At 41.6% G+C, this 19,526-nt stretch overlaps 1 protein-coding gene across 1 annotated transcript; it reads right to left on the bottom strand.

Annotated features, from left to right (window-relative positions):
- Nucleotides 1-4,899: 4,899 nt before the first annotated feature.
- Nucleotides 4,900-7,526, bottom strand: LOC135616354 (F-box/LRR-repeat MAX2 homolog). The gene has a single exon (XM_065115542.1). The coding sequence runs from the start codon at nucleotides 7,262-7,264 to the stop codon at nucleotides 5,126-5,128; it is 2,139 nt and encodes a 712-aa protein (XP_064971614.1). The 5' UTR covers nucleotides 7,265-7,526; the 3' UTR covers nucleotides 4,900-5,125.
- Between the last annotated feature and the right edge of the window lie 12,000 nt (nucleotides 7,527-19,526).

Here is a 19,526-nt window from a genome sequence, read left to right as displayed (position 1 = left end):
TATGTTTTACTCGGGCGAGACATATATGTTTTACTCGGGCGAGACATATATCTACTAACCACATTGACTGCTTGTGAAATATCCGGACGAGTATAAACCATTGCATACATAATACTATGAATATGAAACTTACACCATATATTCTTCCTCTTCAACTAACTGTGGTGATTGAGCAGCAAATAACGAAATTGGCTAGCAAGAGGAGTACTCACTAGCTTAGCATTTTTCATGCCAAACCTCTCTAAGACTTTATTAGGTAATTTTTCTGGGTTAGAAATAATTTTCCAACTCCTCGTTCTCTTTTGATCTTCATGCCAAGAATTTTCTTTGTTACTCCCAAATCTTTCATTTCAAATTCACTACTCAACTACATTTTCAAAGTGTGAATTTCTGACATATTCTTAGCTGCGATAAGCATGTCATCAACATAAAGCAACAAATACACAAGAGAGCCATCAGTTAAATTATGGAAGTAGACACAGTTATCATACATGCTCCTCATGTAATCATAACCCAACATAAAAAAAATCAAACCTCTTATACCACTGTCTTGGAAACTGCTTCAATCTGTACAAGGATTTCTTTAACAAGCAAACATGGTCTTCCTTACCGTTAACTTCAAATCCATGAGGTTGCTCCATGTAAATTTGTTCTTCGAGTTCACCATATAAGAAAGCTGTATTGACATCAAGTTGCTCCAATTCCAAATCATACATGGCAACTAAAGCAAGCAAAACACGAATAGAGCTATGTTTAACAACAGGTGAAAATGCATAATTAAAATCAATACCATGTACTTGACTATAGTCATTTGCAATCAATCATACTTTATACCTTGCATCTTCTTGGAATACCTTCCTTCCTTTAAGACCTATTTGCATCCAACAATTTTCTTACCTGAAGACGACTTCACAAGATCCCAAGTTCTATTCTGATGGAGAGATTGAATTTCTTCATTTATCGCAATCAACCACTTAGCAGAATTATCACAAGAAACTGCATCTAAATAGGTAGTAGGCTCACCAACTTCACTTGTTTCTTCTACAACAAACAAAGCATATGCAACAAATTTGTATATCTTTGTGGTGGTCGAATATCTCTTCGTGGTCTATCCTTGGCTATGAAATATTACTTTTCCTCTGGATCATCTTCGTCAGTAGACTCGAGACCATCTATTGGCATTCTTTGAGTAGAAGAGTTCGATTGAAAAGAATCGGAACTACCAATCTCAAGCTCCACCTGCTTCTGCGCACTATCATTTGTACAACTAGTAGATTCCTCTTTGGAAGATAACATAGATAATTCATCAAAAGTAACATCCTTACTGATTACAAGTTTTAGGGATTTGGGATCAGAACACCATAATCTATATCCTATCACCCCAGAAGCATACCCAAGGAAAATACACTTTTTAGCCCAAGGCTCTAATTTTTCTTCATTTATATGCATGTATGCTGGATACCCAAAAATTTTTAAATCAGAGTAATCAGCAGGAGTACCTGATCAAACTTCCTTCGGAGTTTTAAAATTAAGTGCTGCAGAAGGAGCGTGGTTAATAACGTAATAGGCCATATTGATCCCCTCTGCCTAAAAGTCCTTTGTCAACCCTGCATTTGAGATCATACACTATGTTCTCTCCAAAAGTATTCTGTTCATATGTTTCGCCACACCATTTTGCTGAGGCGTCATCCTAATAGTATGATGCCAAACAATTCCTTCATTTTTGTAGAATTCATCAAAGTCACCTTCACAAAATTTCATGCAATTATCTGTTCGAAGTCGCTTAATTTGTTTACCTATTTGCTTCTCAATCAAAGTCTTCCATTGTTTAAAGGTTAGAAAAACATCATTTTTATACTTCAGAAAATAAAACCAAACTTTTCTAAAATAATCATCAATGAAAGTCAACATATACCTAGCACCACCCTTAGACTGAACACGAGCTGGACTCCAAAGGTCTGAATAAATATAGTCAAGAGTACCTTTCGTTTTGTAAACTGTCGGAGAATTGAATCTGACTCTTTCTGCTTTCCAAAAATGCAATGTTCATAGAAATCTAGTGGCATAGTACTGTGTCCGCAAAGAAGACCCCTTTTGCTCAATATGCTCAAATATTTTTCGCTCATATGACCCAAACGCATATGCCATAATTTGATGATGTTAGTATCAGACAATGATGATGACGAGACTACAACCGAGCCTGTGATAGTAGTTCCCTGCAAAATATACAAGTTACCAGACCTACAAACTTTCATAACAACAAGGGCACTTCTAGAAACTTTCATAACTCCACCTTCAACTGCGTATTTACACACAAGAGCCTCTAGGGTGCCTAAAGAGATGAGATTCTTTTCTAAATCATGAACATATCTAACATTAGTGAGCGTCCTCACAATACCATCATGCATTTTATTTCGAATTGTGCCTCTACCAACAACATTACACGCGGTATTATTTTCCATCAAAATAATTCCACCATTACAAGATTCATATGTAGAAAACAAATCTCTATTGGGACACATGTGATAAGAACAACTCGAATCTAAAATCTATTCATTTTTAGACCTCGTCTTGTCATCAGTAGCAAAGAAAATATTTCCAACATTCTCATCAGTTGTTATACTAGCTTTAGTGGACTCAGTAGTTTTCTCAATAATTTTTTCCTTTTGCTTTAATTTATTTTTTACTTTAAAGCAATTAGTCTTAATGTATCCCATTTTATGATAATATATGCACTCTAAATTTCTATGTTTAGATTTAGATATAGATTTACTACTATCAAATTTTCTTTTATCCGTTCTACCCCTGACAACCAGACCCTCAGTTTGATTCCCTCTAGTTTCCCCAGTAATATCCCTCTCTATCTGCTCCTTAGATTTTAGTGCAGACTTAATTTTTTGATATAAAATTATTTTTTTTCATAAATCATAGTATCACGGAAATACTTAAAGGATTGGGGAAGAGAACACAAAAGTAACAGGGTCTTATCCTCGTCATCAATTTTCGCATCTATATTCTCTAAATCCATAACTAAGGAATCAAATTTATCAAGATATAAGAGTATAGATATATCTTCAGTCATTCGAAGCATATACAAATTCTGCTTCAAGCAAAAATGATTCTGCATTGTCCTCTTCATATACAAGGCTTTAAGCTTGTCCCACATACTTTTAGCCGTAGTCTCTGTAGCTACCTCCCGTAAAACCTCATCAGAGAAATTTAAAATAATGTTTGATCGGGCCTTCTTATCCATACCTGCAAGATCTTCTTTTGACGTATCATCTGGAATATTCTCAGCTCCCTGTAGTGTCAAATCAACTCCATCTTGAATCAAAATGACCTCCATCTTGAGCTGTCATATGCCGGAGTTGATATTTTTATTGAATTTCTCGACAATGATCTTTGTTATTGTCATCGTTGCCAAAAGATCTTGAAATCAGGCTCTGATACTAGTTTGTTAGAGCTAGCTTTAGAAAATTTACCAAAGGGTAATTTGACAACCTAATAAAGATAATAAAGCAGAAAAATAAAAGAGACAAGGATACCAGATTTACGTGGTTCGATCAATTGACCTACGTCCACGGACGGAAAAGGAGTAAAACTCTACTATAAAAAGGACAATTACAAATGCCTTAGGAAAATGTTCCTATGTTATAAAATACCTGAAACTACTAAACAAGAAAAGCTCAAACTATAAGCCTAAACTATTTTAACTATGTGTGGACTTAATAGAAATTAAACCCAAAATAAAAAATTAAGTTTTTCTTGTGGTGCATCCGACTTTAAAGTCTAGACCCTTATTTATAATTAATAGGAGATAACAAGCTTGATTTTCTCGAATTTATCAAACTAACATAGATCCTCCGGACACTGCTTTATAGACGCCAATAAAAAGAAATTGTGCGGTTGTTTAGTATGAAAACAATTGAAGAACGATTTTGGGTATTCCCAATTAAAGATTTTTTTTTGGTTGACTTATTCATCGGGAATTTTATGGATGATATTCCATGTGCGGCAATCAGAAAAATAAATGAGGCCAACATTAAATTTGGTACAGTTTCTATCGACTTACGAGAACGATTTGTAACACTTGTACGTAATGGATACATGCAGAGAGAGAGAGAGAGAGAGAGTTTATGTGAGAGGATACATTAAACTTTTAACTTATAGTTTTGCTGGAATATTAAATCAAGCTTTATGATTAGATATGATTTTAATTTACGAGTCTTAGTTGAGATCGAAGTTTTTATTATAGTTAGAGTCAAAGTGTTAATCATATCTTTCTAAAATGTTTATGTAATACTCTAGACATATAATTGGGAGACGAGATGAATTAATGTTAATATGATAGTTTAAAGGATGGTCATGAATTAATCAATATAGTTTGACGAGATTGTTAAAAAGAGTTGTAATCCTCCTTGATATTTAAAGCCAAATAAATATATTATGTTTAAAATTAAAAATAAAATTATAATAATTAATAGTAATTGATGATTTAGTAATACAATTACTTATTAAACTTTATGACTACGAAATTTTATCAAATAATAATAATAATAATAATAATAATAATAATTTGATTTTAGAAGTTGTTTTTAAAGTAAACCCTCCCCGAATCACTTTTCAATCGACCAATGTTGTATCCACAAACTCTGACGGGTTCGAGAGACATCCCCACGTCAGCAAGATTAGTTCAAGTGATAAATCTACATCACAGTCGGAGGCTGGCCCAGCCTTCTTCCGAGGAGATTCTAGCCCAAAGGTCTCACTCATGACAAACACCAATCAACCGGTGGTCCGAGTTAGAACAGTACCATCCTCCTCCTCCTTCTCCTCCTCCTATATATATATATATAAACAAGCAAAAAATATCTCATCAACCACTGGAGCATTGGTTGGTGAAAACCATAAGAAAGATTCTGCAAGTTCTTTTTGTGTTTTGGCTAATTATTACTGCATCTTCTGATTACTCCAAAAGCATAACACGAAAATTTTCATCCGATCCCCTCATGGACTTCAACACTACAGTCCATCTCTGCACCTGTACACACGTACGTCCATGCATGAAATCGAAAAGGGGCGTAAGTCAACGTGAACCTGTCGCCTTCCTCGTCTCGTGTTCTAATCAATCGGGAATTAGACGGCTGTTCAAGGCCTCCTCGAAGCGACTGCACGAGTCTACCCTCATCTCAGTGCTCATATCATTCTCCGGTGCCGGATAATAGTCTTCCCTGAGCTGCACATCCCGCAACACCGGCATCATGAGAAAGAACCTCATGAAGTGCTCGTGGGTGGTGCCATGGATGAACAGTTTCCTCAAGCTGAGGCACTCTTGGATCAGTCCGGTCGCCGGAAGCGACAGGCTTCTCTGGTTCACCTCCTTGTCTTGGGGCGGCCAGTAGTCGAGCTCGTAAAGCCTCAGATCACTTATTCCATGAAGGTAAAACCTCTCCCACAAGCTCAGGTCCATGTGGCCCGTGGGCGCAGTCAGGGCGTATCCGATCGCCTCCCCGCAGTCCAGCTTCATCTTCACCAGGCGAGGGTAGCGAGCGAGGAAGCTCAATCCGAACACTCTCTGCCTCGGTCTCGGGCACGTCCTGCAATCACCCTCCACCTTGATGCTGATACCTTCCAGCTGCGGACAGCTCTCCAGCCCTGCGTCCCCCAACGGCGTTAGCACCTCGCCCGCGGGAACCCAGAGCGAGAGGCACCGGAGATTCGCCCATGTCCGAAACCAGAAGCTGCTGCTCTCGTTGCTGCCGTCATTGCCGTCCGAGTGCCTACTTTTCTTGTTTCTTGACTCGTCGGACATTTCCTCATCCACCTGATCGACATCCGAGTCGTCGGCCGTCTTCTCTGGCGTCTGGGGAAGTTGATCCAGCTCGGGAAGCACCCAGATGCAGTCGATGTGAAGGCGCTCGATCCGGTCGCGGATCGGTTCCAGCGCGCGCAGCGACCTTGCGGCATCCAGAAGCTGGCAGCCGGAGATCGCGATATCCACCAGCGTGGATCGAAGGATGCTCGAGAGTTTCCTTATCCCGGCCTCCGTAACCTTGTGGCATCCGTGTATCTCTAACCTGGATAGCCTCCTGCATCCACGGGCAATTGTCACGAGGCCGGAGTCGAACAGATCAGCCGAATTCTTGATGCACAGCGACTCCAGGCGGCCGCAGACGGAGACGCCATCCAAGTGCAGCCAAGCGCCCTTACAGACGCCGTGGAACTGCCCCAGCTTGAGCGACTTGATCTTGGGGCACTTGTAGCTCAACATTTCCAATGAAGGCCCGGCGTCTCTGACGTTGTGGCAGAGATCGAGAGCGAGATCCTCCAGCTGCGGAAGCTTGGCAAAGAGCTCCTCGAGGCCCGGGCCCGTCACCGCAGCGTCTTCCTTGGCTTCGGAGTCGCTGCGGGCGGGCGAGAGGGTGGAAGGATCGACGAGGTGGAGAAGGGAGAGACGAGGGCAGCCGGTGGCGAGCATGAGTAGGGCGTCGTCGCCGACGAACTCGATGCACCGGGGGTTGAACACGCAAGGGACCAGAAGATGGGTTAGGTTGGGGCAGGCAGCAACTATATCAGCCAGCTTGGAAGAGCAGAAACCCTCTGTGGAGGCCGGGCAGAGGAGGTCGAGGCGGGTGAGAGAGGCGGCGGCGACGGGATGGTCCTGAAGGGCCTGAGGAACGTCCTCCGTCCAGCAGTAGAACTGGGAGAGATCGAGAGTGGACAAGGCAGGGCAGGCGGCGAGCAACGGGGCAAGGTCGGCGCCGACGGGGAGGGCGGGGGGCCGCTGGTGCCAGCGGACGAGCCGCACGGCGCGGAGGCCCGGCCAGAGCGGGGCGAGGGCGGCCACGACGGAGGGATCGCGAGCGTAGATGGCGAGGGAGGAGACGCGGGGGAAGGTCTGGGCGAGGCGGGCGGCGACAAGGACGGCCTGCTCGGCGAGGTTGTGGTGATAGAATTGCGGCGGCGGCGGCGGTGGAGGGGGCTGCTGGTGGTGAAGGAGGAAGGGATGGTGGCCCCAGGGCGAGAGAAGGGAGAGGTCGAGGTGAGCAACGGCGGGGAAGCAGGTGGGGAGGAGAAAGGGGGAGCGGACGTGGCCGCGGAGGACGAGGGACGTGCGCGTGGTCCGCTCCAGGGTGCGCCACCGGCGGCAGGCGAGCGACATGGCGTTGCGGCTGCGGACGTCGCACACCAGCGAGAAGATGTGCGTCAGGATTGGCTCCGGCAGATCATGCAGGTGGATGCCGGTGGCGGCAGCGGTGGCCATCTACCTATACCTGCTACTAACACTACAAAATTGGGTGTGGTAGAAATAGGGTTTAGATCAAAGATTAGAATTACGAGGAAACGATGAAGGAAGGAGGTGATGAGGGTAGCGAGCAGGAGAAGAAGAGGCTGGGATGGGGGATGAGGGGCAGGGTCGGTCATGGGAGGAAATGTTGGGGAGATCGGATCGGGGGTGGCCATCCATGTGATGGCGATCGGGTTTCTGTCCTTTCTGCACCGTGTATTTGGGGGGCGGGCGGGCCTTCGCACTCGTGCCACCGTTTCGAGATATAGATGGTATTGTGATACGGTACCGTAGCGGGTCGTGCCGAGTCTGCCGACCCGGGCCCCTGGATTCGAACCCCTTCACCGTGACTCACGCAGCAACCCGAGTTCCGGGCCCCCCCACCCTAAGTCCTGCCCATCTGGGGTCAAATCACCGATCCGTACCTCTTGTGTCCCCTCACCGCCTCAAACTTTATTTTTCTTATGATTTAATATTAAATTTTGTAATTTTTTTCATTTTAAAAACGCACAACTAAAAGAAAAAAATAATAATAATAATACATAAATGAAACGCTTACTTTAGGCTGAGAATTAGCTAACCATCTTCTTGTGTGAGCTTAAAGTTACCGTTGTTGAGCCATCGTGATCAATCGTCGAAGTCCTCAATCTGTGACCCAGAAACCCAAAATGGGGTAAAGGCATCACTACGATATTTTGCAAGATGTCAATCAAACTCACGTGCGAAGATGTCGATCTTCATTTTTTTTTAGATTCGAAAGCATAGTCATTGGATTTCTTTTCCCTTTTCCTTAGTTCAGCTTTTTAGATGGGAACAGTCACTTGGAAAGCACACATCTACTCAAATTTCATTGGACTTGAGAACGAATCTCCTTAGTTTTTGAAATACAAGTTCATGATCTCTTGGGACAGCCGACAGCAAAGTTAAAGATATCATCCTCGAAGAAGGGGAAGATTGAATGACGTACGGTCCGCAGGAGACGGTGGAAAAGACAAGGTTTCGGGTGAAGGAGAAAGCTGAGGGGTTGTTCGGAGGAGGTGTAAAGGTGAGGAAGTAGCAACCATTAGGGTGTAGGGAGGCGGAGGGAGGGATGTGACGATGATTTCGTGAGAGGTGGAGAGTTGCAGGTTCAGGAAAGTCGAATTATCGATCATTTTAATTTTTATCTTTTTTTTATAAAGAACATGATGAACAAATTGTTTCATATGATAATACAATTTTGCAGTATATCAAAGCTTTATAGCAGAAAATAGTTCCAAGTAGCTGATGCAAGAAAGTTGCATGCGATCAGAGAGTGTTTTTCTTAGGATGTGTGAAGCAAATAGGAAAGGAGCAGAATCATCTTGCTGGTAGAAGTAGTACACCGATGGCGGTATTGCAACCTGACATCGACGCGTAGGTCGCGTTGCGAACGACAACAGATATATGCCAAGTTTAGGTGGCGAAGCATTGAGGCGATAAATGTCGAGGCACGTAAATCCAAGACTGGATGCATGACTAGCGTGGGTCCCGACGGTAAGACGGCCCCCGTGAGAGGCCAGAAGTCGACTGCAGGTGGCTGTCTGCGGTCGACTCGGTTTCACCGGAGAGGAAATCTGTCCCATCTTTTCATGGGCGCCACGCAACAACACCCAACAGGGTACGTAAGACCGATTACGTCGTCCATATTTCACGTCAGGCGACTGTAGCTTCCTTGTAGCCGGCCATCAGGTCTTCCTTTGCCCGAGTGTATAAACGGATTGCTTTGGAGTGCCGTCTACTCTCTTGGCTAGCTTTTACATGGGGAGGAGCATCATCCCAGTTTTAAGAATATATCTGATGCACCTCCGGTGTGATCGATTTGCAAAGAAGAATAAACTAAACCCATTTATCCTTCATGCATCGATCGATGTATCTTCTTTGTTGTTTTCTTCGACTCCCATCTTCTTCCTCGATTATCCTATGTCATCCTCTTCGTCTTTCTTCATGACGCTCTCCGTCTTCTATCACTACCCTTGGGCGCCCTTTTCATCTTCTTACCATCATCGGGCTTATCAACTTAGCTCAGCTTCATCTTCCATCACCTGCTCACGCGCTTTATCATATCATTCTTACCGACATCAATCCATAGCATGTGACTTGCAGATGATCATGAATCTCCACTGAGAATACTATTCCCCTTCCTGGAAACAAGAATTCAATGGCTTGAGGATGAATTCAGCGTACGCTGCATGGTTGGTTGTGCTAAGAACAGATGCAAAGTGTCTGCCCCTGCACATGTGCTGCTCGCCAACCTGCTTTGAGGGATACGACGCATGAATTAGAAACAGACAAGGCATGCATACTGCTGCTTGTCCATCTTGTAAACACGGTTGACATCTAATTAACCCCAAGCACTCTTTTGACTAATGCTCCAGGGAAGAGAACATACTTCCGCGTAAACGAGATGCCACAGAACATGGTTCCATGTTGCGTAACGTCAAGGAGCTGCAAGTGATGGGAATGGGCAATGCCAACTTTAGTTCCAAGCCGGCCATGTTTCAAGTGGACGTGGTTTTAGTATCCCAATCACAAAATCAAATTATAATTAAGATCGAGCGGTTCCACTAAAAGACTTTGTTAGGCCAATGAATAAGATATAAAGCTAAGGAACCTTATCCTCCCCTTACCTATCCAACTTGTTGTTTTCGTTTTCTCCCACACTGTAACTTAGTTTTTTTTATTCTATCTTTGTAATAATGTATCAATACTATAAACATCATGGCATTTCATATAAAGGTAAATCAATCATAATATGTTACATAGGTACACAACTTGTACCACCCGACGTGCTCGATATCAAGCATGTACAGTCTGTATCTAGCAGTTAATTATATATATATATATATATATATATATATATATATATATATATAATTATCATTCACTAATAGTCTAATCATATATATATATGATTAAACTATTAATATGGCCCATGTAAAATAGGCGCTGAGGCAGGTGAGTATTAGCGAAGGAGACATAGGCGCACACCCCAACATAGTGTGTAAGCCACACACAAGCACACAACACGTGTGAAGTCTTATGGCTGCGAAGGGAACTTCCACTTGACATGGAAGAATATAATGTGCATGCATCGATTCGGTGGCATCGTATGAATTAAGAAGGAGATCGGATGGAGTCCTAAGTTTCTACTTATTGAGGATGCTAAAATTTTGGAGAAGCACTCGGCGGCCGTACGTACCGATGGGATTTGGGTTTACTGTCGTTGACAATGACTTGCATTGCACACCAAAGAAGACAGATTGTTCCTTATCCGAAGCCTTATCCTCGAGACAGATTCTCTTCGGATTAGATTGATCCAAATGGCCACTGCAATTGCTGGTTGTCTTGTCATTTAATCTCATCTGCTAGTCTCAATCTCAAAATGGTTTCCAATTCTAAACGTGCATCAACAAAGTGAAGTCCCTATAAAAGATGTGAAAAGTGAATTAAATTGATTATAGAAACTGGTAGGTTAGTGGTTCAGATATGCCGGCGTTAATTGATGAATTCAATATTGGATCATCTCAAAAAAAAAACTCCAGTAGGAGAATAGTACTCATGAATGAGATCTAAGGTTATAGACGTAAATGAGATTTAATTATTTTGAATGAGTAGTTTAAGTCAATTAAAATATCAGATCGGATCGTCCCACCCTCGTCTTCCTATTCATTCATAGAACCGGTCAATAAAGATGTTTCGTATTAGTTCGTTCGTAAGTTGAGGGGGCATGGAACACAGTACAACACCAGTGTTCATTGCTGGGAGGAGGAAGCAGGGACTCGTGGTTCCGTTCCTCCACTACTGCAGTAGTGGGTGCAAGTGTTGTGCGGGAGATGAGATGAGATGCGGGGTCTCGTTCTCGCCTCGCCACCGTGCTCGCAATGACAAGCCCACTCATTTCACTCAGATGTTGGCAGACCACCCACCATGCAAATAGGCAGTGAACCCATGGCTTTGCTTTGCCCGCCGCCCGCAACCCCACAAACCGCCCCCCGCCACAGCCCCCCTCTCACTCTTCCTTGTGTGCTTACTGCTGCAGCCTGCACTCGTGATCACGACTCTCGCAAAATTTTGGTGATGACATAAATAATAATATGCCACTGCAAAAAGAATATACGGTTTAGTGATCCCAATTCCTATGTTTGATTTCCCAGAGTTGGGTTGAAGCTCAGTGTAAGATTCAGTCCTCAGATGCAACATAATCAATTAAAAGGTTTCTTTTACCCACTCCGATTGGAATGATGTTTGCATAGTAGGAAGGGGTATGCTGTGGCCTCTCGTTGAGTCAAAAGCCAAGAAGCCAATCGCCCGCAAAAGTGTTGGGAGACATTGCGGTAGCATATTAATGAACACCAAGATATGCATATTGTAGCGAAAAAGCATGCAGTCTGCAGGTACGACAGCACCACTATGTTGAATTATGTTATCGGACACTTTGAGATGTAATTAATTAATCAATAAGACCAATAAGATGCTTAATCGATCAAAGATAGATAGCCGGTGGGATGCAGAGGGAAGGCCTCCATCAACGGTTGGCATGCATGTGGAAGGGAGCTTTTAGGTCCGGATAAGGACGGTCCCCTCCCCAGTCCCCATCTCCGAAGAAACATGTACTCCCACCACCACATGAAGAAGGTGGGGGGGTGATCAGAATCTTCGATGGAAAGGCCAACCCCATCCCTTTCACCGAGGCTTATCGCCACCACGTCTCCGCCCTTGGCATTTACTTTGATCTCCATCGTGTCCTTATCCGGAGCATGATTGATTGCCCGCCCCCCCCGGTCTGCTGCTCTCTTATCTGCAACGAAATCCATGGCAGCACCTACGAAAAGGACAGCTATGGAACTCGTCCTGCTGCGTCCTTTGTGTTCTCCACTCGGCCATTCTTATTGTGGCCAGGTCTTGGAACAACAACGACGGCCACCATGCCAACAGAACAAGCACAAGTATATAATATATATGATAGGGGTATGCAGTTTAACCATGCAACGCCAAGTTTGTTCTGCACTGCCACCAGGAAGCTGACTGCGCAACTAAAAATAATGGCAGCGGGCCAGCGCTTGCTCCGGGATAAGCCTCCACTTCATTGGTTCTTCGTACGATTCTGGAGATCGAAGCCACCTGCAATGGTCGTAGCGGGTCTATCGTTGATATATGCTCCTTGTGTCAATGAGGTCATTGCAGATCAAATTAGGTTGGTCTCGAAGGGAATCTAGCTATACAAAAGAAACGACAGTTCCAGCATCACTTGAGCAGCGATTTTATGTCTGAACTCAGAGAAAGGTTCAGTAACGTAAAAGAAAACATGTCGGTGCCGGCAGAATTCAGTTTAGTCAGTATCGTTTATGAGGTAAAATGAACTACTTTGACGATCTGAGTAAATACGATGTATGAAGCTCAGCTTCGTCGCAAGTCTCTGCTCCATAGATACACCGATAGTTACCCACAGAACATTCACGGTTGAAGGAAATAGATTCTTCTGTGCAATAAAAAGAATCGGCATGCGGTCATATGCATGTTATAAACTTGGGGAAGAGGCGGTCGTTGCTGCTGCTTGCCTACGCACGGTAGCCCGGTGAGCCGGTGCCGAGCAGTGGGCGCGGATGAACCCAGCAAACAGCCCAGGCGAGTCGTCGAATCAAACCTGTGAACGCGGCCTTTTCCTTTTGTGCGCATCCAATCCACGGGCTCACAGTGGGGTGGGCGGGCGGGCGGGCCACCGCGAGACGGCACGGCGCCTCTCGCTTGGGCGCTGTCAGGACACACGGCCCTCGAGCTCGCGCAGCCGCCCGATGCCACCGACGCGTATTTTTCTCCCTGTAATATATATATAGGGTAATTTTTTTTGAAAAACAAATTTTTTTTGAAAAATTCTTTTTGGTCACGTGAAAAGATCATTTTATCCCTATTTCATCACTTTCATTTTATATCACCCCTACGTCATGCTTGCTTTGCTAGACCTGCCCCCGCCTGCCTTGCCCTTGTGCAAGGATGGAAAGAGTGTGACAATTATAGCTCTTGTTGTCCTTGTGCAAGTAAGGACGCAAGTGATCATCATCGAGGAATGAGGGGTGCGTTTGCTCTTGTCACTATTGGATCCAATAAGGATTACTACTTTTCCATTGCTAGATGGGTCTATTAAAGGCAGAGCCTTAGCACTCATTATGCCTCAATCCTTGGGTCTAATAGAGGTCGTTACGCCTCCATTGATGAGCAGAGCCAACGGAGGTGAAGATTATTATGCTGGGTGGGTTCGACAAAGGCAAAGACATTACTCTCATCATTCCTTGGAAGGAGACCTCATGCTTAATGAGAAAGGGAGGCATAAGGTTGTGACGACGACTCCTTCCGCAACAATAGATCAGTGGAGTAAATGATAGGAAAGATAATGACAGAGGTGATGCGGGGCGATGATAGAGGGACGATCAAGTTTGGTCTAGTGGAGGATAAGGATAAAATGATTATTTATAAAAAAAATATTTTGTGAGAATTTTTCAAAGTTGGAACACTCTACAAAAATTTCTCATGAGTTTTTTTTTAATAATTTATTATATATAATTTTAGTATTATTAAATTTTAAAAAAATTAAGATAAACATATAGTTTTTATCTATAAATTCCAAGGATGATGTTTTAAGTAAACCCAAGCAATACAAAAGCAGAGGTATATTTAATGGTAGCACCCATTAACAAAATAAAATAAATTTATTTAAATCGAATGATTCTGATATTTAATTTTACCATAGATATTCGTAAGGTGGGATTCATTTGTCGAAGATTATTCTTTTAAAAATAATTTTATTATTATACATTTTTTACTAAATGTAATTTTATAAATTATTTTATACATTTAAAAATATTTGTAATCGGAGCATACGGTCCGAGACTTGATCAAGAGATTCCATCTTTCAATCTCCCTGTTGGCCTCCTCAACCATAGGCTTCGGCAAATCATCGCCACAGCCTTACAAGCCATCCTTTCTCCGTCTTGGGAAAAAGTGAGGGCTCGAGTCGATAGACACAACCTTGACGAACCCTTTCTTCTCCTCTCACCTTCGTCCTTCCCATCGAAGGCAAGATGATCTCCCCGATACCCCATCGGGAGCATGAAAGCCAAAGTGAGCCAAAAGCCAATGGAGAGAAGTGGACAAGGATGAGCTCATCATCATGTTTTTTGTTTTGCATGGGTTCCATGCATGGCCTTTTATTTTATGCGCCGCCCTCTCTCATGCGTTACATGATGTATTCGTAATACATCATTCGGTTAATTTAGTTGATAGAGAGATCTTAATCACAACACTATATTGCTTGTCGTGGACTACTAGATTTTCTTTCCATGGCTTACTGTGGTAGCTACATTAACCATAAAAGATTTAGTGGATTAGAGATTAAGATACTAAGAAACAATCTTGTTTGCTTACTGATTAGCAAAGAGGTCGAACGTAATTACCTATCCTTTCATATAAATAATATCACAGATAAAGATTAGTTTGAATTGTGGGAACATGTTGTTGTTGTGAGCATAAAAATCTGTAATTATGCTAAATCAATTATGCGGAATTAACCTATATGCCAGGATTGAAATTCAATACATAGATCTAATTATACGATGCGTACAGATCTTGTTTGATCTGCTTAGCACACCGTGATCCAAGATTGCTGCAGGCTCCGTCTTCCGTCTTTAATCCGATCGCGCTGCGGAATCTACAGGGAGTGCGAAGAGTAGACCCTTTCTCCTCTCTTCCTATCCTTTCACAGGATCACACAGATTGATGGATTTGGGGAGAGGGCTTTTGGGGAGAGAGTCGAGGAGAATAACTGAATTCCTCAACGGAGAGGTGCGACGCTCTAACACACTAACCACCCCTCAACGGAACGGAACCCAATTCTATTATATATCTTATTCAATAAAAGGCCACATATTCTAACATTCTCCTGGCCCATTAATTGATAAGATATAAAAGAGATACAAAATCAAAACAAACAAAACAAAATTTGTTTGAAAACAAATTTTACCTAATTAGATTCCAAAAATTTTGAAAAAAAAAACATTTTATACATGGCCATGTTTTTAAAAATAAGCCAATAAGTCCAATAAATACAATAATACTATATTAAGTCCAACTATCAATGCGAGTCATAACGGTTGTATTTCATCAATGTTATACTCCCTTCTATGTACCACAACATTGTTAGTCTTTCCTAACATAGTCCATAATGACCCCTGTAATTTGTCTTGTCAAGACAATCCTGTTCTTACATTCAACCATAATATGCATAAACATAAATGTAAACAGGATAGCAGAAACAGATAACTTTTATTAAAAATGTCAATAATAGCATCCACATAAACATGCATCACCGTATCCTTTATGACTTGCTCACAAGCCCCATTCTAAGAACATGTTCTTTGAATATTTTGCACTGTAAGGCTTTTGTCAATGGATCAGCAATCATAATAGTGGTGCTCAAGTTCTCAATAGACACTTGCTGTTTCTGGACTCTTTCTCTAACCACCAAGTACTTTAACTCAATGTGCTTGGAACCACTAGAGTACTTGCCATTCTTAGAAAAAAAAACTGCTGCGGTGTTATCACAAAATATCTTCAGCGGCTTGGCAATTGAGTCGACCACACCAAGTCCTGAGATAAAATTTTGCAGCCATAAAGCTTGATTTGTGGCCTCAAAGCATGCCACAAATTCAGCTTCCATTGTTGATGATGCAATAAGCGATTGCTTTGCACTTTTCCAAGAAATTGCCCCACCAGCTAACATAAATACAAATCCTGAAGTGGACTTCCTGCTGTCGAGGCAATTTGCAAAATCAGCATCTGAATATCCAGTTACTTCAAGCTGATCAGATCTCCTGTATGTGAGCATATAATCTTTTGTCCCTTGTAGATATCTCATTACTTTCTTTGCAGCTTTCCAATGTTCCATTCCTGGGTTGCTTTGATATCTTCCCAGCATTGCAACTGCAAAACTGATATCTGGTCTTGTACAGGTTTGAGCATATAGTAGACTTCCAACTGCGCATCCATAAGGAATATTCTTCATTTGATTCTTTTCTAAGTCATTTCTTGGGCACTGGTTTTGACTGAATTTTTCACCTTTAGTAATAGGCATATCATTGGTTGAGCAAAGCTGCATATTAAATCTCTCCAAGATACGATCAATATATCCTTTCTGAGACAATCCTAATAATCCTTGAGATCTATCCCTGAATATCTCAATGCCAATGACGTAGGATGCCTCATTCATATCAACCATCTTAAAGTTCTTGTTGAGAAATATTTTGGTTTCGTGCAATAAACCAAGATCACTGGCAAGTAAAATATCATCCACATATAAGACCAATATAATAAACTTGCTCCCACTTACCTTCAGGTATATACACTGATCAACAGTGTTTTCCTTAAATCCGAAGGAAGTAATGGTATTATGAAACTTTATATACCATTGTCTGGAAGCTTGTTTAAGGCCATAAATGGATTTCTTAAGTTTACAAGCCCAACTTTCTTTTCCCTTTTCTATGAATCCTTCAGGTTGTTCCATATAGATTTCCTCATCCAGATCCCCATTCAGAAATGCTGTTTTCACATCCATCTGATGCAACTCAAGATCATAATGAGCTACTAATGCCATAACGATTCTCAATGAGTCCTTTTTAGAAACATGAGAAAAAGTCTCATTATAGTCGATGCCTTCCTTCTGAGAAAAACCTTTGGCCACAAGTCTGGCTTTATATCGTTCGATATTGCCCGTTGAGTCACGTTTTGTCTTAAAGACCCATTTACAACCGACTCTTTTACAATCATTGGGCAATTCAACGAGATCCCAGACATCATTCTGTACCATTGATTTTAACTCTTCTTTCATTGCATCATACCATTTTTCAGAATCGTTACTTTCTATGGCTTGTGAAAACAATAAGGGGTCTCTTTTTATTCCTATATCATAATCTGATTCTTGTAGATATACAACATAATCATCAGAAATGGCATGTTTCCTTTTCCTTTGAGATCTTCTCAAATCTGCCAATTGTGATTGTTCTACAAGATCATCAGCGGCGACATCAACATCATGTGAGAGTTCTTGGATGTTATTTTGTTGTTCACCCTCATCAATACTCTCATTGATTTGAGGAACAACAATCTCTCGGACAGGAGATGATATGGGAGAATTAACCTGAATCTCCTCAATATCAAAATTAATCCTTCGAGATTTTTCACTCCCACTGATTTCGCCATTTTCTAGGAATTTTTCATTACCAGATTCTACTATTCTCATACTATGATTAGGGCAATAAAATCTGTATCCCTTGGATTTTTCTGGATAACCAATAAAATATCCTGAAATAGTTCTTGGCTCCAATTTCTTTTCATGTGGATTGAATACTCTTATCTCTGCAGGACATCCCCAAATATGTAAATGTCTCAGACTGGGCTTCCTACCAGTCCATAACTCAAATGGAGTCGATGAAACTGACTTGCTAGGAACCCTGTTCAAGATGTACATAGCTGTCCTAAGAGCTTCACCCCACATCGACTCAGGTACAGAGGAATAACTCATCATGCTCCTAACCATATCCATCAGAGTACGATTTCGCCTTTCAGCAACACCGTTCTGCTGTGGCACACCTGGTAATGCATATTGAGCACAAATACCCCGTTGTTCTAGGAATCTAGCAAAAGGACCAATATTCTGACTAGATCCATCATATCTGCCATAAAATTCACCACCTCTGTCAGATCTGACAATTTTAACTTTTCTATCTAATTGTCTCTCAACCTCATTTATGTATACTTCAAGAGTATCAACGGCTTGAGACTTTTCATGTATTAGATAAACTTTGCCATATCTGGACAGATCATCTATAAATGTGATGAAATATTTTTCTCCACTAAAACAAGGAATGTGGAGTGGTCCGCAGATATCAGTATGAATAATCTCAAGGAGTTCTTTGCTTCTTGTGGCATTTTTCTTTATTTGTTTAGTTTGCTTTCCCTTAATGCAATCTATACAAATATCAAAATCAGTGAAGTCTAAATGTTCCAAAATATTATCCTTCACTAATCTTTCAATTCTTTCCTTGGAGATATGTCCCAATCGTCTATGCCACAATATGGAAGATCTTTCATTATTGAAACTACGTTTCAATCCAACATTTGATTGCAGGGTCATTAGTGTCTTTGCAAACTCAAGATCCAAATTAATTCTGTACAAACCATCACACAGAATTCCAGAACCAACTTTAATTGAATCGTAAAATATGCTGAGTTTGCCACTACCAAAAGAAATACAATATCCCAACTCATCAATTCTAGAAAGAGAAATCAAATTTCTAGAAATTGTAGGGACATAACATGTGTCAACAAGATCCATCAAGTGACCCGTCTCTAAGCGTAGACGATAAGTTCCCATTGATATCACTTTCGCTTTAAGACGATTTCCCATAATGATGAATCTTTCATGTTCTTTTGGTTTCCGAATTGAAAGGAATCCCTGCATGTTATTTGTAACATGAGTTGAAGCACCGGAATCTATCCACCAAGTGTTAGAAGGAACTTCTGTAATGTTTGATTCGAAACATACAAAGGTCGAGTTAATACCTTTCTTTTCGAACCAAGTCTTGCGTTTAATGCAATCCTTCTTCACATGTCCTTTCTTGCCACAAAAGAAGCACTTTACAGTAAAGGCTTTCTTTTCATTAGTCTGTTTAACATTTCCAGACTTAGCAAATCTCTTTGATGGATGATGCTTCAACTTTCTTTTCTTGTTACCACCTCCTTGAGTAGTCGTCATGACATTATATGAATTTTCCTGCCTTAATCTCAATTCTTCCTGAACACACATGCTAGTCAACTCATTCAAGTCCCACTTATCCTTATTTGTATTGTAGTGAATCTTGAATGGGCCAAACTGAGAAGGAAGAGAATTAAGAATAAATTGCACGAGGAAAGATTCATCAACATTCATGCCTAATGTTTTAAGTTTTGCAGCTTTGTCAGCCATATTGAGGATATGATCCTGAATTCCTCGAGTACCATCATACTGAGCTGTAGTCAGTTCTTTCATCAATGTGCCAGCCAATGACTTATCAGCAGATTTAAATCTGTCTTCAATAACCTTTAAATATTCCTTTGCGCTAGTTACAATCGATAATGAAGTCTTTATGTTATTTGCAATTGTCATTCTTATGAACATTAAACTAAGCCT

This window comes from Musa acuminata, chromosome BXJ1-3, assembly GCF_036884655.1.
Source record: "Musa acuminata AAA Group cultivar baxijiao chromosome BXJ1-3, Cavendish_Baxijiao_AAA, whole genome shotgun sequence".
Taxonomy (NCBI): domain Eukaryota; kingdom Viridiplantae; phylum Streptophyta; class Magnoliopsida; order Zingiberales; family Musaceae; genus Musa; species Musa acuminata.
The sequence above is the reverse complement of the archived record's forward strand: the minus strand, read 5'-3'. Positions and strand labels throughout refer to the sequence as shown.